Source organism: Rhinatrema bivittatum, chromosome 6 (genome assembly GCF_901001135.1).
Source record: "Rhinatrema bivittatum chromosome 6, aRhiBiv1.1, whole genome shotgun sequence".
NCBI classification, from domain to species: domain Eukaryota; kingdom Metazoa; phylum Chordata; class Amphibia; order Gymnophiona; family Rhinatrematidae; genus Rhinatrema; species Rhinatrema bivittatum.
In genome coordinates this window covers 113,741,351-113,764,444 of record NC_042620.1, presented here as the reverse complement: position 1 = coordinate 113,764,444, position 23,094 = coordinate 113,741,351, and the positions used below count along the sequence as shown (strand labels likewise).

Sequence of the window (23,094 nt, the reverse complement as noted above, 5' to 3'; positions counted from 1 at the left end):
GTGCATGGGTATTAGGCACCCTAGGTAAACCTTACAGTCTTGCACCCCCTACCCTCCCCACTCACAATTAAAATTATGCATTTTTAATTGAATGCACATGAAAAAGGACATTCAAAGTACAGTCTTCTAAACTAAAACATTGTGGGCCGGATTTTAAATGCCCTGCGCGCGTAAATCCGGCTGGATTTACGCGCACAGGGCCCTTGCGCGCCGGCGAGCCTATTTTGCAAGGGCCACCGGCACGCACACAGCCTCGGGACGCGCGTAAGTCCTGGGGCTTCGTAAAAGGGGCGGGGGAGGGGTGTGTCCGGGGCGTGTCCGAGGTCAGGGGGCAGTTCGGGGTGGGACCGGGGAAGTGGCACCGGCCCGGGGGCGTGGTCGAGGCCTCCGGACCAGCCCCCGGGTCGGGTGATGGCGCGCCAGCAGCCCGCTGGCGCGCGCAGATTTACGCCTGCTTTCGGCAGGCGTAAATCTGCTAACAAAGGTAAGGGGGGTTAGATAGGGCCGGGGGGGGGGGGAAAGAAAGTTCCCTCCGAGGCCGCTCCGATTTCGGAGCGGCCTCGGAGGGAACAGGCAGCACGCACTGGGCTCGGCGTGCGCTGGGCTCGGCGCGCGCAGGTTGCACAAATGTGCACCCCCTTGTGCGCGCCGACCTCGGATTTTATAAGATGCGCGCGGCTACGCGCGTATCTTATAAAATCCCGCGTACTTTTGTTCGCGCCTGGTGCGCAAACAAAAGTACGCGCTCGCGCAAATTTATAAAATCTACCTGTATTTATTTACATGCACTGCTGGGGTGCCAACCACAAAACCCTGCAAAAGACATTTGGCATCCATATGGTGTTAGGCCTATTGTTAGGCTTAGACTTGGTCCTTGGAAAGTTTTGCATAAACTGAATTACATTATAGTAAACCTCCCATACCAAAATAGAACTACCAGCCAGCACTCAAAGATTAACAATCCCACCTATGAAAAGGTAACATTATGAATATTGCACCAGGCCCTAAAACACCGATATACCTCCTATTAGGAAAACAAAGGAATTTAGGATGCTACTGATCCCCTCACTAGCAGAATCCCTCACCTCAGTTATACATGCAGAACACAGAAAGACCCTCACCAAATATAGAATAAAGAAACCATAAAGTATAAATAGAAATATGCAGATAAAACAGAACTGGAAACCGCAACAAGCCAGTGTCTATATGCCGTACAACAATGGAAAAACAGAAACATCATCATGTTTCATAAAATAAACAAAATCATAAAGCATCAATCATAATAGAAGAAAACATGCTAATAAAAAGAATACATATTTCAAAACAGTTAAAGAATAAAATATCAAATAATTACAATTGTATATAAAATGTTTAAAAAATTTCCCAAACATCAATAAAATATTTCAAAACAATTAAAACCAATAAAGATAAAAGGTCCCATACTCTCTTACATCAGAATAAATAAATAAGTACAATATGTCAGAACTTTTGATTCCAAAAACCCTGAGATGGTTGGACCTGAGGGATGTGCACAGACTTTCTCGCTCTCATACACACACAACACATATACACTCTCACATACTCACTGACACACACTTCCTTTGCCTTAGGAAGGGGAAGGCCTTAAGCCTCGATACAGTTTTGTTTTTTTGCCGCAGCCCAAGGACTAGGGGACCCGCGGCAGAGGAGCATAAGGCATGCAACATGGACCCGGGGGTGAGACAGCAGTGGGAGGCCAGCACCCGGCTCCCGAAGGGGGAGAGAACATGAGCCCGTAAGAGGAGGTGGCTTCACTGTTTCCTGCCTCCGCGGTGAACTGGGGGAGGGGCGGGTGGCTCCGAGAAAGCAACAGGAAAAAGAGCGCGAAGGCACCACCACCACCACCACCACACTTCAATGATGGAAAGCCTCAGAAGGGGCTTCCAGCATGAGAGAAGTGCGGCCGAGGCCCGGGGTTGGTCACAGTGACCCCCGCAGGCACGGGGCCGCCGCAACCATCACTAACTACATGATTTGCTGGACTGGCCCACCGGGGCATGCCCGAAGCCCCAACAGGCCAATCCGCCCCTGCTCACAATGTCCAATGCCCAGAGGTTTCATACCTGTGGACAGGCTCCACGGTACTGACATGACTGTGAGGATCACTGCTCTTGATTGGTTCAGAGGCTGGACCATGAACAGCAGTTTTTGTGGGGGGCCAGCACCCACCTCCTTCCTAATCACAAAAGCAGAGGGCCTCCTTCCAAGTGACCAGCCAGTGGATTCTCCCCAGCACCGCCCCCCCCCCCCCCCCCCCTTCAAATATGAAAAGAAACATTGCGAAGGGAACCAGCAAGAAGAGAGAGACATGGAGGAGAGGATGACAAGAAAAAAAAAAGTTTACAGAAGAGACACATGGATATATATTTAAGCACTTCAAAAATAAATTTGCCTTCATTTACATAAGGCTAATATCCCAAGCAATAGGGAACCAAGGAAAGTAAAATATTAAACAGATAAAATAAATCCCTAGGTCCCAATAAAGCACAATAACCTAGACCATGGACAGTCCAGGACTTGTGCATGAGCTGGCACTAGGACCCAGTAAGTCCTCGCTGGACAGACCTATGGAGATGTCTTAGGGTGTAGGATTCTGGTGTTGGCGCACGTGACTTCAGCTAAACTAAGGAGTGTGTGTGTGTTGGGGGGGTGGGATGATAGGGTCGCCCCCTTCTCCATGCACTGCCACACTTCTTTGCTGGCGAAATCTACCAAATCAATTTCCCTATGCTGTACGTAACTCTGATTTATTTTTCCCCCTTACTTCCCTCTCCATCAATTTTCATGTGTTTTACAAAGAAATGACACTTTATTTTCTCCCATGGAAAATCATGGAAGTTGACCCATGCCACCCTCTTTCCTTTCATTCTGTTCAAACTACAAAGAAGGTGGCACTTAATTTTCCACTTGGTTTTTTTTAAGATGGCTATGTATATTGGTAAACCTCAATGCTTTTAAAGGTAGCACCTATTCCTTTATGCGCATTGTAGTAGAAGACACTGAGTTTTCCTTAGCAGAATATTTTGCCACAGAACAGATTTACAGGAGCTAGTGAGTGAGCATTGTAACAGGTCACTGACTGGGCCCTGCGCAACCTGCTGATAAGTCTCTGGAACAGGATGGTACTCAGAGGCAGCTACTTGCAGGAAAAAAATCCCTTTATTCCATGTGCCAGCAAGTACTTTACACCTGGGGCTTTCACTTCCTTTAGAGACTCCAGGATTTGTGCATGCAAGGCATTTGCTTACATAACTGTAGGCCAGCCTGAGTCTCTAGGACTCCCTAGAGCCTACAGTACCTTTTACAAAGTCCGTGTTCCAAAATAAACAGCCAGAACACCTCTCTTCTTACATCTAGGCCAGTCCCTTTCCTCTGCTTCTATATCTTTCCTCCTCTCCCTCTGACTATTGCAAGACTGCTCTCTCTTTTAACTTTGTAATTTGCCTCAGCTGGGACTCTTAATTATTCACACAACTCTCTGTGACTGCTGCTTCCTTAATTGGTCCTGTACAAAGTCCGCAAACTACATTTCTCAACAGCCTTGTGTTTCCTGGTCCACCAGGTTTTATCATTCTCTAGCCAACTGCTGGCAGATTTGTTTTTGCTGGTCTTTCTGACTTTATCCTCCCCTATCTGCTTCAGTGTGTATAAACCCCCAGGTTCATCACAGAGTAAGTGCCAAAATGTATTCAGGTTGACTGGAGTTTTCATTTCCCAGCTCTGTAGGAGATGGCATGGACACCTGACCTCCTGTATAGCTATTTTCAAGGCTTGTCTGTTGATATCAAAGTGATGACTACTCTGTTTTATTTAGCTACTGGTTTCTTCACTTCTAGCACTGGAAAAATGGAATGGTATTTTTTCAACTTCATAAAAAGGTATGTTTAATCATCTGAGTAGAGAAAACATAGCTGCTTACCTGAAATAGTGTTCTCTGTAGACAGCAAGGCAAAACAGATACACAGGTGGGTGATGTCAGCAATAGCACTGATCTGGACATGCCCTTAGTCCTGTGGGAATTCTGCGCTACTGCAGCATGCAGAATTCTCGCAGAATTCCCCTCCTGCACAGTTGTGCAGAATCTGTGCAGAATTTGGCAGGCCCCGGCATGTCACGGGCACAGACCACCCTGCTTGTGGCAAAGAAGGAGCAGGCCCCAGCGTGCTGCAAGCAGAGGGCCGTCCTGCTCGTGGCGAAGAACACACAGGCCTGGCGTGCCGCGAGCGGAGGCCGTCTTGCTCACGGCGAGGAAGGAGCAGGCCCCGGTGTGCCGCTAGTGGAAGCCGTCCTGCTGAAGGTGAAGATGAAGCAGGCCTTGGTGAGAGAGTGTGTGTCTGTGTATGTAAGACTGTGAGCCTGGGGAGAGAAACCATGTGTGAGGGTGCGTGGGTCAGAGAAAGGGAGCCTCTGTGAGGAGATTGTGAAGGAGCATGTGTATGTGTGAGAGACTGGGAGCTAGTGTGTATGAAAAAGGGATTGTGTGTATGTGAGGGTGCTTGGTTGTGAGAGAGGGTTGTGTATATGTGTAAGACAGAGAGCTTGTGTGAAGGGATGTATGTATGTGAGAGAGCGAGGATGCTTATTGTGTAGGGGGGGTGAGCAAGAGAGGGAGCCTGTGTGAAGGGATGTGTGTGTGTGTGTGAGACAGAGAGGGAGCATTAGTGTAAGGGGGTGAGCGAGAAAGGGAGCCAGTGTGCAGGGGTGTATGAGAGAGAGACATAGGTAGCCTCTGTGAGGGTGTATGCATGAGAGAAAAGGAATCTGTGTAGGTTTATGTGCCGAAGAGAGAGAGAGAGAAAGAGCCTGTCTGAGGAGATGTATCTGTGAGAGAGAGAGGGAGTCTGTAGGAGGGAGTGTGTGTGTGTGTGTGTGTGTGTGTGTGTGTGTGTGTGTGTGTGCACGTGTGCACGAGAGAGGGACAGAGAGAGCTTGTGTGAGGGGCAGTATGGAGAGAGGGGTCAAACTCTGAGATTGGAGATGAAGTGGAAGGGATTGAGCCTAGAGGGGGAGGGGAGGGGAGAGATTAGTGCCAGGTGGAGGAGCTGGGGCCTGAGAGGGCAAAGTGAAAGGAGAGTAGGGAAAGAGGGTGGAAGAGACAGTGAACTTCTAGAGAAATTCTGCTCAAAATATTTACAACTTTTTTCTCTATTACATTTTAAATTAATTACTTAAAGACTGTTATGTATATTGTGTTATTTTAACCCAATATAAAGTGCACAGAATTCCCCCAGGAGTAATGCATAGGATTTCCCATGCACCGGCCCCCCCATGAATCTCCTCAGTCTTTATACTAATGATCTATTTTCTTTTTATATTCTGCTTTTTGGCACTCCAAATTGCACATCAAAGTGGATTATATTTAGGTACTGTAGGTATTTCCCTATCCCCACAGGGCATCCTATCTAATTTTGTACCTGAGGAAACGGAGGGTAAAGTGACTAGCGCAAGGTCACAAGGATCGACAGTGGGATTTGAACCCTGGTTTCCGTGGGTCACAGCCTGCTGCTCTAACCACTAGGCTACTCCTCCACTCTAAGGGGCGAGGATGCTGCTAGCTAGGGGCACACGAGTCTCCTCACTCCCCAGAACGTTAACTTCATTAAGCTTTTTCTTTGTGACCTCTCCGGCCTTTTATTCTCCCCCCCCCCCCTCACCTTCCTCCTTCAATCCATTTCGTGCTTGTAAAGGAGTTGCTTCTTCTTGGGGCTGGTGCGCTTCATCAATGAGTCGTTATCTTGAACCGCGGGGGTCAAACAATTGGTCATGGAACTGCACCTACACCAGTAGCAGTATGAAGCAGGAGAAGCAGCATTCTTAGAAGCACCAGACAGAGAGTGAAAGGGGGGGAGGGGGGAAAGGAAGACCAAAAAGGCAGGAGAGACCACAATAAATATCTTTAAAGTCGCAGGGAGGGGGAAGCCCCTTTTAATACTGACAGCGTGGACTCTGCAGAGCTTTTAAAAACAGCTCCCTGCTACTTCTCCTGGCCAGCCCCCCGACTCAGCTGGTGCACCGGCAGAGACACTGAGCAGCCTCTGCCAGCTCCAGGACAGCAATCTGTTTTTAAACTTTTAAACTGTTCAGCTCTGGGTCCTGGAGCTAGCAGAGTAAGAAAGCAGGAGGAAGCTGCTCAGTGTCTCTACAGCTGCACAAGCTGAGTCTTGCAGAATTATCAGATGAGAAGAGATCTAGACCTGAGTCTGCCTCTTAGGCAAGACTAGTTCATAAAAACATGATGCCCCCCCGCCCCCCACTTCAAACTCAACTGACCTACTGACACTGCCATAGAAGAGGTCTGGCAGGGCTGGTGGCAGAAGAGGTCTGGCAGTGGCCGAAGAAAACACCCAGAAGAGAGGGAGACAGGCCCTGAGAGACAGAATGTGTACGCGCAGTGACTGAGAGAGCCAGTGGTGTGTGAGGGAGACAGAGCCGGTGAATGGCACACAGCCCATATGTGTGCCGATGAGTATGAGAGAGCGCCTGTGTGAGAGCCTGTGGGACTATTTAAGCCAGTGAATGTGAAACAGCACGTGTGGTGTGTGTGAGCATGTATGGGAAAGAGAGGGAGTGTGCATGAGAATGAATATGTGTGTTTGTGTGAGAGACAGAATGAACGTTTGGGGTGGAGAGTGTGTGTATATATGAGAGAGAGAGAGAGAGAGAGAGAGAGAGAGAGAGAGGATAAAGTTTGGGTTCCCTCTTCTTTCCCCCACTAATCCACTATAAACTCAGGGTAACTGGAAATCGAAAGTTCCCAGGTATAAAGAACAATGACATTTTTTTTATTCCTATTAGTTTTAATTATTTGGTGTTATGTGTGTACTGTTTCGCAATGTTTTATTGGTGTTTGGTACATTTTTAAAAATGTTAATATACATTTTTAATTATTGGCTGGTTATTCTAATCATCAGCTGTTTTTTGAAATATGTATTCCTTTTATTCTTATGTTTTTACTATTATGATTGATGTTTTATGAGGCCTGGTGAGATTTCTGTTTTTCCATTGTTGCCCTGCATACCCAGTCTGGTTTCTTGAGGTTTCCAGTTCATTTTTTATCTGAATGTTTCCATTTATACTTTATGGTCTCTTTATTCTGTATTTGGTGAGGGTCTTTCAGTGTTCTATATGTGTGAGAAGGTGAGATCTTCTGCTAGCATGTAGTTTCTGGGTAGGGTTCTAATAGGTGTAATGGTGTTTTAAGACCTGGTGTAATATTTGTGGCATTGCCTTTTCATAGACAGGGCTGTTACTGTTTGAGTCTGGCAGTTAGTGTGTTATAATATGGCAGGTTTGCTATAGGTTCTGAGTATATTTTTTTCAGGATTTTGAATTATAACACAATGTTCCTGGTTGGTTGTGAAGGAAATTATTGTTCCTGTTACTGAGATGACACCAGAATTTGAATATTTATTTTCTATGGTGAGTGGTAAGGGGCAATGGGGGTGTTTCCCTGTCACAGGTCATATAAGATGTCTTCCTGATGACAGCTGCATGGGAACATAGAACAAAGATCATTCATTGTTTAAAAGTGTGATGTCCAATTAAGTGTTTTAACAGGATTGTTCTTGGGTGGGGGGAGGGGGGAAGAGGAAGATTGTGATAAAGTTGGTTAATTATCAACATTTCAGGGAAAGAGAGGGCTTATGGGCCCATACCTCAGATCTTTTAGGTACCTAGCAATGCCTTTGCTAATGGGAGGAGGGTTGGGTTGGATTGGGTGGTTGTTTGCCTTGCTGTCTATGGAAAACACCTATTACAGGTCAGCAAGTTTGTTTTCTCCATGGGCAAGCAGGCAAATACAGCCAAACAAATGGGTATTCCCCAACTGAGGGTTGCATAAGGAAAGATGTTTGTATACCTTATGTCAGATATGCAATCCGATCTACTGTGGAAGAAGGAACAGTTGAAGACATTACTTAAATAATTTTTTTTTTTTTTACAGTTTGTCTAAAAGTACCATCAGAGCAGGATTATTCTTCAAACCATAAAGTTTGGTAAATGTATGCACTGAAGATTAAATAGCAGCATAACAGCTATCTTGTAATGAGATTAAGTGGAGAAATGACACGGAAGCTGCCAATGCATGAATTTGATGAGCCTTTACCTTGCCTGCAAGATTTCATGTCTGCATCCTTATAACAATGATTAATGCAGTTCGATAACCAGGAGGATACAGTTTATTTTCTCAGTAGAAGGCCTAGTTTACTTGGATCATAAGAAATAATTGGGATAATTTTCTGTAAGGTTTGTTCTGTTTTTATTGGAATGAAGCCTTGGAAAAGAAATGGGTAGAACCACTGATTGATTTAAGTGGACTTGGGTAACCACGTCTGGTTAGACATTTTGCAGACTTCGAAGGACCACTCTGTTTCTAAAAATGTGAATCTATGTCTGCAATTCATTCGCTCTGCAGATATCAGTGTCTTGATTCATTCGCTCTGCAGATATCAGTGTCTTGATATATTTTAAGATACCTGGGAAGCCTTCAAATGGTTCACGGTCTTCTTGGAGCTGGAAAGGAATGCATTTGGACATCTTTTGAATAAATTGTGGGTAAGATAGATCATCTGGAGATGTATTGATAGGGGTCAGGAGGTAAACCTGGAGAGCTTGGTGAAGAAAGATCTAAAAAGAAATCATATGAGGATTTGTATTGAAAATCAGAATCTTGAGTCTAGTATGGAGATTCAAATTCTTGATGTGAAGATTGAGACACCATGGTTTTGTAATGCTCTCTGGTGGATGTTGAAAAGGAGAAAGTGATGGAGGTCGCCCAATGCAGCACTAACAGGCCACTTTAGAAGCTTGCAGCCTGGGCCCTAGGTTTAATATCCATTATTATATCCTTACACTGGCACAAATTCTGCTAGAAATGGCTAAAGAGCTACAGAAGAAGTCATTACCAGCTATTTGGTCTGATCAACCAAAGAAACTGAAGCGAATTGGCAAAAACCTCTGCTGGAGCGGTAAGTGAGGACGAGAACGCTGACTCAGGGGAGAGATGGCTGACACCAGAAACTATACTTGATACCACAAAAACTTTGCAAAATACGTTTGAGCATTTCTCAAAAAATTATCACTAACATCAACTCTAAATTGGATGTGGTTGTTGGTATGGTTGCTCAAATGATGTCCTCCATACAAGAAAATTCAACATGCATTACTGAAACTGTAAACCATGTACAAGAACTTGAAATGTCGCTGACTAGTGTGTAGCAGAAAAGGAAAGGAGAATAAGTGAAACTTCTGATAAATTAAACGATTAAGAAAAATGGGGCTGCTGAGAAAACATATGGATTGTGGGGTTTCCAGAGCAGGAGGGGAGCTCAGACTCCATGGCTTTTTCTCAAAATGGCTTCCCAAGGCATTGGGCCTTGATGTTAAGGGCAATTGTGCTAAAATTAAGTAAACTCACTGCACCTTGACTCTCCCTCCAAGCAAAGGCTGCACCAGGACAGTGATTATAAAGTTCCCCAACTTGGCAGACAAGGCCCATATACTAGAAAAAGCAAGCTCAATCAAGGAGATCTTCTATATCATTAGATACTCCACACTGATTCATGGATTTGAGCTCTTGAAGTCATGTCATAAAATCTGTTTATATTCAGGTTATCTAGGCACTGGAGACTTAACCTTTTCCTTTTGAATATACAGGAATTCAGGCAAATGGTGTTGGATACCATCACAGAATTTAAGAATAATTCAGTTGCAGAATTTGATCCTACACTAAGATGGGAGACATTAAAAGCAATAGCACGGGGTAAGATAATATCTTATGCAAACTATATTAATTAAAAAAAAAGGCTAGACAGGGCAAGTTGGAAAAACTTATCAGTGATCTAGAAAGTCAGGATAAATCAAACTGCTCTTCTACCACACTAAGGAAACTAAACTTGGCCAGAGATAAGCTAAACCTCTCCAGAAATCTAATAATGAGCATTCTATTAGATTCACAAAACAAAAATATAATGAACATGGTGAGACAGTAGAGAAATGCAAAGAATTGGAAGAGCTACTGTGCTGCGATGGAGAACATTGTTTGGTGCCTAAACTGTATGCATGTATTGGGATGAGGCCTTATAAGGAAATGGAATTCTGACCTCCAAATATATCTGGTGGAAAGACTGGAAACAAATTTGGAGTGCTTTCAGGAACATTTCTCTGAGTTGTAAGAGTCAGGAATTATTATTTAAATTATTACATTGTACACATCCCATTCCCCTTTTCTTCTCTAAATTGAGTAATATTCATTATGTTAGTGAGGCTGTGAGGAAATTGGTAGGTATATCCATATGTGGTGCAGATGTATAGAGGTGCATAATTTTTGCATTCAAGTATCAGATAACTTTTCCAGTGTATGCGGATGGAGGATGTCCTTGGATCATCCGTCTTCTAGGATTATGGAGTGATAAATCATAGATGTCTGGCTTCAGGAAACTGATAAACTAACAATTCCATACATGTGAAAATTATCTCTAAGCATTTCTTGTTGGGCTGTCTTGGAGCATTTAACATGTACACTCAGGAAGCAAAAGAAGCCAGATGGGAAACATCTATTAAGGGAACTTAGAGAAGTTCTGGTAGTTCCGCTGGCTGACCTTTCAATGCTTCTTTAGAGTCAGGAGTAGATCTGGAGGACTGGAGTCAGGTGGATGTGATTCCTATTCACAAAAGTGGAAGTAAAGAGGAGGCTGAGAACTACAGACCGGTTAATCTGATCTCCATGGTGAACAAACTAATGGAATCGCTACTAAAACAGAGAATAGTGTAGTTTCTGGAATCCAATCAACTTCACAACCCGAGGCAGCATGGTTTTAGAGGTAGGTCTTATCAGATGAATCTGATCAATTTCTTTGATTGGGTTACACGAGAGTTGGGTCAGTAGAGAGTACTAGATATAGTATACTTGGATTTCAGTAAGGCTTTGAATGGTTCTACATAGGCGACTTGTAAATAAATGAAGCACCCTTGGTATGGGCCCTAAAGAGACTGACTGAGTTAGAAACTGGTTGAGTGGGAGGCAACAAAAAGCAGTAGTAAATAGAGTTCACTCCAAGGAAGGATGCATTATTGTGGTGTGCCACAGGGATTGGTCTTTGGATAGGTTCTTTTCAACATATTTACGAATGACACTGCAGAAGGATTATTGGGATATCTGCAACAAGGTAGACAACCAGAAAGGCGTGGAAAACATGAAGAGGGATCTAACAAAGCTCAAGGAATGGTCTAGGGGCTGGCAGCTAAGATTTAAAACAGATATGCATATATGGTCTCCACTTTGGGTTGAGGGAGGAGGTGGTAGAGAAAATATGTAATTAAAGGTCTCATGCTTGTGTAATTGTGAATTGTTTTGTTTGCTATTGCATAAGATCACAACATAAGAACTACCATACTGTATTAGACCAATAATCCATCAAGCCTAATTTCTTGTTTCCAGCAGTAGCCAATCCAGGTCACAAGGACCTGGCAGGCTCCAGGGACAATCTGGGAAACTACAGACCAGTTAGCCTGACTTCAGTGCCAGGAAAAATAGTGGAAAGTGTTCTAAATAACAAAATCACAGAACTTATAGAAAGACATGGTTTAATGGAAGAAAGTCAGCATGGCTTTACCCAAGGCAAGTCTTGCCTCACAAATCTGCTTCACTTTTTTGAAGGAGTTAATAAACATGTGGATAAAGGTGAACCGGTAGATGTAGTGTATTTGGATTTCCAGAAGGAATTTGACAAAGTTCCTCATGAGAGGCTTCTAGGAAAAGTAAAAAGTCATGGGATAGGTGGCGATGTCCTTTCGTGGATTACAAACTGGCTAAAAGACAGGAAACAGAGAGTAGGATTAAATGGACAATTTTCTCAGTGGAAAAGGGTAAACAGTGGAGTGCTTCAGGGATCTGTACTGGGCCCTCAATATATTTATAAATGATCTGGAAAGGAATACGAATTTGCAGATGATACAAAATTATTCAGAGTAGTTAAATCACAAGCGGATTGTGATAAATTGCAGGAAGACCTTGTGAGACTGGAAAATTGGGCATCCAAATGGCAGATGAAATTTAAATGTGGATAAGTGCAAGGTGATGCATATAGGGAAAAATAACCCATGCTATAATTACACAATGTTGGGTTCCATATTAGGTGCTACAACCCAAGAAAGAGATCTAGGTGTCATAGTGGATAACACATTGAAATCGTCGGTTCAGTGTCCTGCGGCAGTCAAAAAAGCAAACAGAATGATGGGAATTATTAGAAAGGGAATGGTGAATAAAACGGAAAATGTCATAATGCCTCTTTATCGCTCTATGATGAGACTGCACCTTGAATACTTTGTACATTCTGCTCGCCGCATCTCAAAAAAGAAATAGTTGCAATGGAGAAGGTACAGAGAAGGGCGACCAAAATGAGAAAGGGGATAGAACAGCTCCCCTATGAGGAAAGACTAAAGTGGTTAGGACTGTTCAGCTTGGAGAAGAGACGACTGAGGGGGGATATGATAGAGGTGTTTAAAATCATGAGAGGTCTAGAATGGGTAAATGTGAATCGGTTATTTACTCTTTCGGATAATAGAAGGACGAGGGGACACTCCATGAAGTTAGCATGTGGCACATTTAAAACTAATCGGAGAAAGTTCTTTTTCACTCAACGCACAATTAAACTCTGGAATTTGTTGCCAGGGGATGTGGTTAGTGCAGTTAATATAGCTAGGTTTAAAAAAGGATTGGATAAGTTCTTGGAGAAGTCCATTACCTGCTATTAAGTTGACTTAGAAAATAGCCACTGCTGTTACTAGCAACAGTAGCATGGGATAGACTTAGTTTTTGGGTACTTTTGTTCTTATGGCCTGGATTGGCCACTATTGGAGACAGGATGCTGGCTTGATGGACCCTTGGTCTGACCCAGTATGGCATGTTCTTATGTTCTTATCCCAAATAGTAGACAGATTCCATGTTGCTTACTCCCAAGGATAAACAGTGGCTTCCTTCAAGTCTACCTGGTTAATAATGATTTATGGACTTTTCCTCCAGAAACTTGTCCAAACCTTTTTTAAAACCAACTCCATTAACTGTCTTTACCACATGCTCCGCATGTGCATTGAGTGAAAAAGTATTTTCTCAGATTTGTTTTAAATGTGCTACTTAATAACTTCTTGAAATGTCCCTTAGTTTTTTGAAAGGGTAAACTACTGATTTGCATTTACCTGTTCCACTCCACTTATGATTTTATATATCTCTATCATATCTCCCCTCAGCCATCTCTTCTCCAAATTGAAGAACCTTAACCTCTTTAGCCTTTCCTCATAGGGGAATTGTTCCATTCAGTTTATCATTTTTGTCACCCTTCTATGAACATTTTTCAGTTCCACTCTATCTTTTTTTGAGATGTGGTGAGCAGACTTGCACAAAGTACACTAGATGGACTGATACAGAGATATTATGATATTCTCCATTCCTTTACTAATAATTCCTAACATTCTGTTTGCTTTTTTGACTGCCACTGCACACTGAGCCAGGGATTTCAATGTATCGTCCTTGATGATGCCTAAATCCTTTTCCTGGGTGGTAACTCCTAGTATGAAATCTAATATCATGTAACTACAGTTTGGATTACTTTTCACTATGTGCATCACTTTGCACTTCTCCAATTTAAATTTCATCACTATTTGGATGCCCAGTCTCCTAATCTTGTAAGATCCTCTTGCAATTTCCCGAAATCCACTTGTGATTTAGCAACTTGGAATAATTTTGTGTCATCTACAAATTTAATTACCTCACTCGTTCCTTTTTCCACTTTATTTATAAATATATAAAAAAAAACACCAGTCCCAGTAGAGATCCCTAAAGCACTTCACTATTTACCTTCATCTATCGAAAAAACTGACCATTTAGACCTATTCTGCTTCTTGTCATTGAACCAGGAAATTTTTCATAAGTTAGATATTTGTCTCACATAAGACTTACAAACTAAGCAACCACACAGCAAAGAACGACTAAGTACTAATAATATGCTTTTTAATTTTTTTTATTTATTAGTACTAAGTGATCCTTTGCTGCCAATTTTTTGTTGTACTGATTTTCTAGTACTGAGACATAGAAATCCAGTGGTAAAATGATCACAATAAAGATTTATTAACAGCGCAGCTTCTATCCAGCTGTGAATAGCAATTATTGGCCTAGATTCATGAGCTGCGAAAAAAAGGGGCGGGGGCGATAGCGTATACACAGCCGCATCGTGGCGGTGCGTTTTTGCCCGATGTGTTTGTGGCGCGGCGTACACTATCGCCCACACAGCGCCACCATAAAAGGTGGCGTTATTTCTGGCACTACTGCCGGCGATAATGTCAAAAACATTATCGCCTGCAGCGGGCCCGTAAAAATGTTTCCTAACCCCACCCAAACCCTGCCCTAACCCCACCCCTTTCCCTTATTTAAATGTTAACACCATGATGCAGTCGCTATCACGTGTGTTAGGGCACATCGCATTTTAAAGAATGACCCCCGTTATTTGCTGATCTTCCCACACAGGGCCAGGGATAGTAGATTGGAAGGAGACCCCCCTCCTATCTTTAATGGCCATTCATAGGCCTGAGCAAGGGAAAGAAAAGTAGATGATGTCTCTAGTTTTCCTTCATGCACTAAGCAGCTTTTGCACAGGCAATGAGCTCCAACTGCCAACAGTCACTAGAAACTTGGCTTATCTCCATCTCTCAACTGTATCCTCAAGCCACCACCTTGCGTGAATCCATGCTCACTCCCTCACTGTCAATCTTAGTTATCAACAAGATAATATGGCAGGAAAAGGATTCTTGTGAAAAGATACTGCTCTATCAGGCATCATGGATTCATAATTCCAGCAATCTAATTCTACAAATGAGTGCAATTAATAGAAATCTATTCACAATAGATTATAAACTACAAGAAATACATTGATTATTAGCAAGAGCTGCTTCCTTATAATTCCTTAAATCCACATCTCTAGAAATAGCATTATCCTAATGTAGGAGAAATGTAAGTGCATGCATGTCAAATGTAGAGTTTCAAAACAGCATGAAGTCTGAGAATTCCACTTCAAACACTAATCTGAATAACTCGATACCAAACATTAAGGAATCGTACATGATGCCTACTGTTTGCATCTCTGATCAGCAGATGGCACAATATGTTAGTATTCCAGTACTGGCAAGAGCAAGCAGCAGTGCATAGTCTTCATTAGATGCTCTGCTGAGTCAGTGGAGAAATAAAGTCAGCTCTAAAGCATGCTATTTATATTTTTAATCATGTGACCTGGCTCTAAGACCCCTTCTTGTGCTCACTTTTTCCACACATACAATACGTCCAATCCACTGATTTGATTTTTTTCTTAGAATTGTTTTCGTAGTTTAATTGCTGTGATCTGCCCTTCCTTTTCCTTCTTTTAGTTTTTTAATTTGCTGGATGAACTTTGTTTTTCCACTTTCTTCATCTGTAACACACAGAATTTTTAAAAAATGTTTCTTCGTAGCTTCCCAGGACAAAAGCCAATGATGCTTAATATAGTCTGCTGCAGTGAGAAAGCTCAGGTAATAATCTCCTGCCTGATTATATCAAGGAACCTCGGGGTTTTGCTTATTCAATGAGATAGGCGGGAGCGAGGGATGCAAGGGATGTAGGAAATTCACTCAGTATTTTCAGCTACACATCAAGTGCTGCAAATCATGCAAAAAAAATTGCATCAGGGTCCATTTGCCTATTCAGTGATGCCTGGAACTATGATATGTGCCACAAAATGCTATTACCCCACTTCCTCACTCTCCTAGCTTTGTCCTTTCCTTCTCCTCCATTTCCTCTGAAGTTTCTCTTACCTCCATTAAGTTTGCTTGGGTTCTTTTTCCTCTGTCTTTTGCACTGCAACTTGATTTTCCCTTCTTCTGCTCCTGGGTCCAACTCCACTCGCTCCCTGTGCCCTGGCTTTTTTTTCCTCCATACTCTCTGCCCTACTCCCCTCACTCCCTGTGTCCTTCTGCAATCCTCCCTTCTCTTCCTTTGTCCATCTCCCTGTCCTTCCCTTGCCCCCTCTACCTTGTGTCCTTCTGTCCTTCCCCTCCTTTCCACGTCAGTTCCTTCTCAGAAAAAGAACACTGTAAAAGCCCCACAGGAGAGGAGGCTCCTCTTTACCACATGTGCTGCCCAGACGCAGCTATCAGAGGGAGAGAGGAACGGACAGAGAAGCAGCGTCATGACAGTGCATGCTCAGCAGTGGCAGATTCCTTTACTGCTGCACTTCAAAGGCATTATTCAACAAAGATTTTGGTCTCTATATTCTCTTTTGCTGCTGTATTATAAAGTAACTGAATTATGTGCAAAAGCTTGAAAGTCAAATTCCCCAAAAGCATTGGTTGTAGTTTCCATGCTGTAACCTGGTGAAATGACATGGATTATAAGAATCTCATGGCAGTTTGCAGGGCAATCCGAAACGTCTTGCCACTATCAAACTAAAACTTTCTGCTGTATGGTTCTAACTTACCTACACACCTAATTCCTTTAAGCATTTTGATATTCCTCTTTCCTTCAGCATATCGGCCATCGATAAAATTCGTTTGAACCTCAACCTCCTCAAGAAAGAATTCATGTCTTCCTCCCATTTCTCCAGCCTACTTCATAATCTAACTTTGAATTCACAGAAGCATACCTCCACTCCGCCTTGTTGTGCAAGAATGAATTGCACTGATCTGGGAGCTTGCTGTCATGTGCCATTGATTCCAAGTTCGAAATTATTTGCTTGAAAGATGGTCTTTTCTGAAGAAAATACGACAAATGCTTTTATTGTCCTACATACAGAATTTCCACACTCAGAAACTGAAACATGGTAAGTGCTATTAAAACTAAATATAACTGTAATCCTAGGAAAAGTCATTTTCAAACACCCCGCATGGCCTATGCTGCAAATACATGCTTAAAGGTGAAATTTAAGAGCCAGACGCGCGCCAAAACCGGGAGATATGGGAATGTGTCGGGCTGGGGCACACCAAGCGCATTTTAAAAGCCGCCCGAGTGGGTGCATATCTCCCATCGCACGCATAAATGAAAAGTTCCAAAAAAAGGGGTGGGGTGTGGCCATGGTCTGGGCAGAGCATGGGCGTTCCTGGATTTCAACTTCAAATTAGCGTGTAAATACTTACATGCACGGGCGCATGCCTGGATCTCCTTCTGCTACGGAGAACATGTCAGTAACAAAATAAAGATAAATATATAGATTGGCAGAGTTTTAAGGGTTGGGGCAAACAGGGAAGAAGGGAGGCTATTAAACTAGGGGGGGGGGTTGGGAAGTCTTATCCTCACCTGGGTGAAATGGGAACAAACTGGGTAAACTGGTAATGGCGTTGGCGCACGTGTCTATTAAGATCCCCTGACTTACATGTTAGAACCAGCATTTGCGTGCATAGGCACGTGGCCACTTAAAACTGCAAGCACGTTTGCGCATTCAGGCTATTTTATAACATGCGTGCCTATACTCGTGTATGTTATAAAATGGCAGTGTCCCTGGGCACGGGCCGATGAATGCGTGTACATGTGCGCCCACGTGCCTGTTTAAAAGTTACTATCAGAAGTTGCATCACTTTTCAAAGCGAGCTTATGCGCATAATTCTGCTTTGAAAGTTATCCCACCAAATTTACCCGGCGCAAGTTGCAATCTGCTATTTGGTGCACACAACCTTTTACCGAACAGAAGCCCCTTTGAAAATTACTCCAAACATAGGTCAGTTTTCAAAGGGATTTCTGCAGGTAAAAAGCGTTTCGCCTGTCTAAAATTTGCACACCCTGTTTGAGGGTAAAGGTCTGTGTGTAGTTCTGCAAGGCATGCACTTTTACCTAAAATGTAGTGGATATGTTTCCAGGGCAGGCTTAGAACGGGGAGAAAATTGCACGCGCGTAGTTTTGGTCTGAAAAAGTATCTGCATGAAAAAGAGGTGCAAATCTTTTTCCTTAGGCAATTTTCAAAGTAAATGCGTACCCTTCCTTTGAAAACTGGTGCAAAGACTATAGGCTAAAAAGTACCCACAGATGCTGCAGCAAGGCCGGTAGTCTGAAAATTGCCCACATGGAGAGTAATTTTCAAAAGGGACTTCTGTGAGCAAACGGGTGCTTTGCTCACAGAAGTCGTCCTTTAGCAAACTGCACAACCGATACGCGTGTAAAATTACGTGCACACATACTGTACGTGCATACTTTTAGGTACCTGGCGAGAGGCATTTCAAAGAGAGGTAACTGGGTGGAGCTGGGACTCACACGTATATGTTTTGATTTTAAAAAGTATGAGTCAACTTTCAAACTTATCCTTGGTACAACATTTACACATGTGAGAGAGCTTTCAGAATTTAATGCTAATATTTTGGGCCAGATTTTAAAAGCCTTGCGTGCGTAAATCCGGCTGGATTTACGCGCGCAGGGGGATTATGCACGCCAAGCCTATTTTGCATAGGCCCGGCAATGCTTGCAAGCCCTGGGATGCGCGTATGTCCCGGGGCTTTGAAAAAGGGGTGGGAAAGGGGCATGGGCAAGGCGCCAGTCTGGGGGCGGTACCGAGGCCTCCGGCACAGTGGCCGTGCTGAGGGATCGCGCGCTGGCAGATGGTGCGCCGGCAGCTGGTGCGCACAAGTTACACCTGCCAGAGGTGGGGGGGGAGCGGAAGGAAAGTTCCGGAGGGAAAGGGGAAAGCCATCAGGGCTCCCCTAGGACTTGGAACGTGCAAGATGCGCGCATCGACCTCGGATTTTATAACATGCGCGTGGCTGCGCGCGCATGTTATAAAATAAGGCGTAGATTTGTGCACGCAGGGTTGCGCGCACAAATCTACGCCCGCGTGTAGCTTTTAATATTTGCCCCTTTATATACTGTGTGGTGGGAGCTGCACAGTTTATAAATACTATGTAGTTCTGCTCCAAAAGTACGCGTGCACATTTCAGTACACACAAATATTTCCAATACAAGAACACGCTTACTTTCTACACCTATTTTATAAAAATGTGTACATATATTTAAGGTGCATAAAAAAATAACATACATAAAATAATCCCGATTTATATGCAGAAGCAAGTATTTTATGAAATATGTGCGTTTACCATTTTGAAAATACATACTTGCACATGTTCTTGGAATCAGCAGTTCGCTGATACCGGCACCAGTTTACCCAATTCATCTCCAGTTCACATAGACCCTCTAGCACCTCACCCTGAGCCCCTCATCAGTTCATCCAGATCTCAAACTCAAAAACAAGAGACATGTCCACTTTCACTTGCTCAAGTTAATTAGCAGGTGTAAAAGTGTACAAATAGATCTGTTAACGTATACATGTATATCTCTTAGAAAATAGCAAATAACACACATACGTCTGAACCCCACCCCAGAACGCCCCTAGTCTACCCTCCCCCGGTAAAATGTATGTGTGAAATGGAAAATACAAGCATACTCGAATGTTTATAAAATAGCACATACATGAGTACATGCTATTTACACGCCTATATGCCATTTTTACACCCAAAACCCCTTTGAAAATCTACTCCTATGTGCATAAATTGCCTCAGTATAGTTGCGTGCTTATAGTTTTGCCTGGATGATTTTAGAAATGGACTTTTGCGCATAAGTCTGCTTTGAAAAACGTTTTCACAATGTTACAAAATTACCCTCATAATATCTCCCTACACATGCAAAACACAAATAGTGATATCATTTTAGGCTCTTTTAGCTAACGATATTTTTTTTAATTCAATCTTTTTATTGAAGTTAACAAAAAAGATACAAAATACACAAATACAAAAACCACAATGGAACAAAACTCAGTCAATGGTACAACAACTGTAGGAGACACGTATAATGACTAATATACATGAGGAGTAGCATAGCAGACAAAGTAATTTAGGTGAGGTTAAGAAAGCGATCTATCAGATCCTAAATGAGCAACCAGTGAATTATCTGGTTTTATTTAACTGCGACCAATTTTTCATATTTATAATATAAAAAGAGCTCCATCAGAAATGCACATTCAGCAGTAACTAATGATTTTTTTTTAATACAGGTACAAAATGGAAGAAATCTTTTCAAAACTAGAGTTTCTTTAATCACCCTTAACTGTAATCTGTTTTATTATCTCTCTGGAGCGCACGTGCTCCTGAAACCATCACTCTATAAGAAATATTTTTTAAAACCAGTCTGATGTAACAAGGTGAAAAATTGATTAGAAACAGAAAGGACTGCACTGGATTTTTACTTCCTGGCATGTTTTGTTAATATGAGAGCTGAGGTGGACTGGTGTAGTTTTTGAAAATAGAGTGGCCAGATGTGCTTCTCTGAGCTGCTAAAATTCTCTGCTTGAGACTCCCAAGCAAAGCTATAACCTACACTGTCACAATAAATGTGCCTATCCTTTCTATCATGCTATGACAACTGCAGCAGTTAGAAACTAAAATAGACTTTCCTTTCTGTGTACAGAAACAAGCAATCTCAATGCAAACATAGCTTATCACCGAAGATTTCAAAGTAAATGCAACATCTTAAAACCAATTTGTTCACTTCAACTGTTCAAACAAAGAAATTCACAATGGCCCCTTGAATTTGCTAAAATTCATTTATTTTCAGAGCCTAGAGATATTTATAACTCATGTGGCAGCTATGCGAATAAGTTGCACCAATTTTCAAAGCAAACTTATGCACATAAGTTCATTTTGAAAATTATGCAATACAACACATTACACAATTATTAATTTTATGTTTTATTTGCATTTCAGATAGTTAAGTACAAAATGCTCTCAGCTATCAATTCTTTCAAAGACAAAAGTGTTTTGTATCTTGTTAAGATGATCATTATTGGCCTTATTGTAGGAATGTACATTTATATGTCTATTCATTTCATTCGTTTGGATGCCTATTGCATACCTAACGGATGAATGAATGTATGTATTCCATTCGTTTTGTGAGTACATTCGTCTGTTTGTTTTATATAAGCACGTACGTGCGAAACGAATGAAACGAAGATATCCAAAAATTAATGATTGCATACCCCTATTATTCAGTGTGTTATATATTTGATAAACCTGTTCAAGGCAGGCTCTAGGGGAGTAATTTTCAAACAGCCCACATAAGAAAGATGGCAAAAACGTGTACAAGTTACACCAATTTTCAAAGTGGACTTACGCGCATAGGGGCAGATTTTAAAAGCCCTACGTGCGCCAAGCCTATTTTGCATAGGCCTGGCGACACGCGCAAGCCCCGGGACGCACGTATGTCCCAAGGCTTTGTGAAAGGGGTGGGGGCGGGGGCAGGGCGGGACTGAAGCCTCCGGCACAGTGGCTGTGCCGGAGGATCGCGCGCCGGCCTACGCCTGCCCAGAGGCAGGTGCAACTTGCATAATAAAGGTTAGGGGGGGGGGGTTTAGGTAGGGCTGGGGGGAGGAGGGAACAGGAAAAACCATCGGGGCTCCCCTAGGGCTCGGCACGCGCAAGGTGCACCTCCTTGCGCACGCCGACCCCGGATTTTATAACATGTGCGCAACTGCGCACGCATGTTATAAAATCAGGCGTAGATTTGTGCGCGCCGGGTTGCTTGCACAAATCTACGCCCGCGCGTGGGTATTAAAATTTGGCCCATAAGTCCTCTCTAAAACGTATCCCACTACATTTACCCACACATAATTACACCCATTATATGCACAGAGTATTCTGGGGATAATTTACATGCATACTTCTGAAAATGCAAAAATAAGCGCTAGAGTCCAAACCTTTCTCAACCCCACTTCTAGAAATGCCTCCATTCAGTCACATGAATAGGACACACATGCATAACTTTTCTCACATATCTGGCGGGCAATTTCGTAAAAGGCCATTTCCATGGGTAAAACACTGTTTCATCTCTATGAGCTAACTAGGTGTCTTTTCTTTACAATAACTTTTCACTTTGAGCCATTTTCAATCAGTCATTTACTTTGTTTTTATTCAAATAATGAAAAATTATACATTCATAAACTAGTAGAAAGGAAAGATTATGTAGCAGAGAGGAGAGACTGTGGCAAATTCTCCTAACATATTTAGTCCTGCTAAAAACACACATCTGAAATCTAAGACACTTTTTAGAATAGATTGGGATCAACCAATAGAAATGATTTAAAAATAGCTAAACTTGCCAAAATTATGTACCTTTGCTTCTGCTTCCCAGCACTGACGCATCATTTCTGCAAAACTTCTAGGACAACTGCTTGGAATGGTTAATCGCTGCAAAGAAAATATGATGTATCAGTTAAGTTAATCAATTACTCAGTAACTGGTTTTACTTTAAGCATCTCAGCACACTATATAAAATCCATTTTTGCTTCCATCAAATATAATTTTTAAAATCATCTTTACAATTTAACAGTAGAATGTCTATGGGATAGATTCATAAAACTTTTGTTAGAGTATTGCTTTGGTTAAAAAAAATAAAAACCTTGCTCCCAATATATCAGTGAAACTATTGCATTATTTTCAATGAGGAAAACAACCAATGGCAAAACTGGAACCCTTTCTGCACTGGAGCAACACTGATAAATGGGCCCATAAGTATCTGATACATAATAAAAGAAAGTTTTATTACTGAGGATCACAGTATGTAAAAGGTGAACAGTCCAACGGCCTACATGCAAAACAAGCCAACAAGAATCTGAGAAGAATTCATTCCTGCAAACTGATGTTTAAAGACAAGACGAGTAAGAAACCAGCCACGAGATAAAGTCTACTAATTTTAGTTTTGGCTGGGATCTGATGCGTCTCAAATAACAGATACCCTGCTTACTTTCAACTCAGTCGATATGATTCTTAATTCAGTGTATATGGCTAGAAACGCAAACTTAAAGTTTTTATACAGACCCTATTAAAGTAATGGATTTAAAAAAAAGATTTTATAAAGAAAGATTTAGGTCCTCAAAATAATTTTTGATCAATTATTAAGACCGAAATAGAAAAATGTAGTTTTGGTCCCAATAAATAATTAACGTTTTAAAAAGTTATGATTTTGCTATCCTTTTACATGCAATTCTACTTTATTTAGCAAACAGGGAA

At 42.3% G+C, this 23,094-nt stretch overlaps 1 protein-coding gene and 1 long non-coding RNA gene across 2 annotated transcripts in view; one reads left to right on the top strand and one right to left on the bottom strand.

The window, feature by feature from the left end:
• The window catches only part of MAP3K20 (mitogen-activated protein kinase kinase kinase 20), a 492,577-nt gene that overhangs the window by 150,212 nt on the left and 319,271 nt on the right, over positions 1 to 23,094 (bottom strand). The window contains exons 9-10 of the mRNA XM_029605800.1: positions 22,198 to 22,272; positions 16,701 to 16,807 (exon numbers count right to left, since the gene is read on the bottom strand). Of these exons, the coding sequence (XP_029461660.1) occupies positions 16,701 to 16,807; positions 22,198 to 22,272 (182 nt within the window). The remainder of the gene's footprint in view (positions 1 to 16,700; positions 16,808 to 22,197; positions 22,273 to 23,094) is intronic.
• Positions 3,710 to 23,094, top strand: part of LOC115093682 — a 170,923-nt gene continuing 151,538 nt past the window's right edge. Inside the window, exons 1-2 of the long non-coding RNA XR_003857379.1 lie at positions 3,710 to 3,917; positions 16,693 to 16,877. This is a non-coding gene — a long non-coding RNA (uncharacterized LOC115093682). The remainder of the gene's footprint in view (positions 3,918 to 16,692; positions 16,878 to 23,094) is intronic.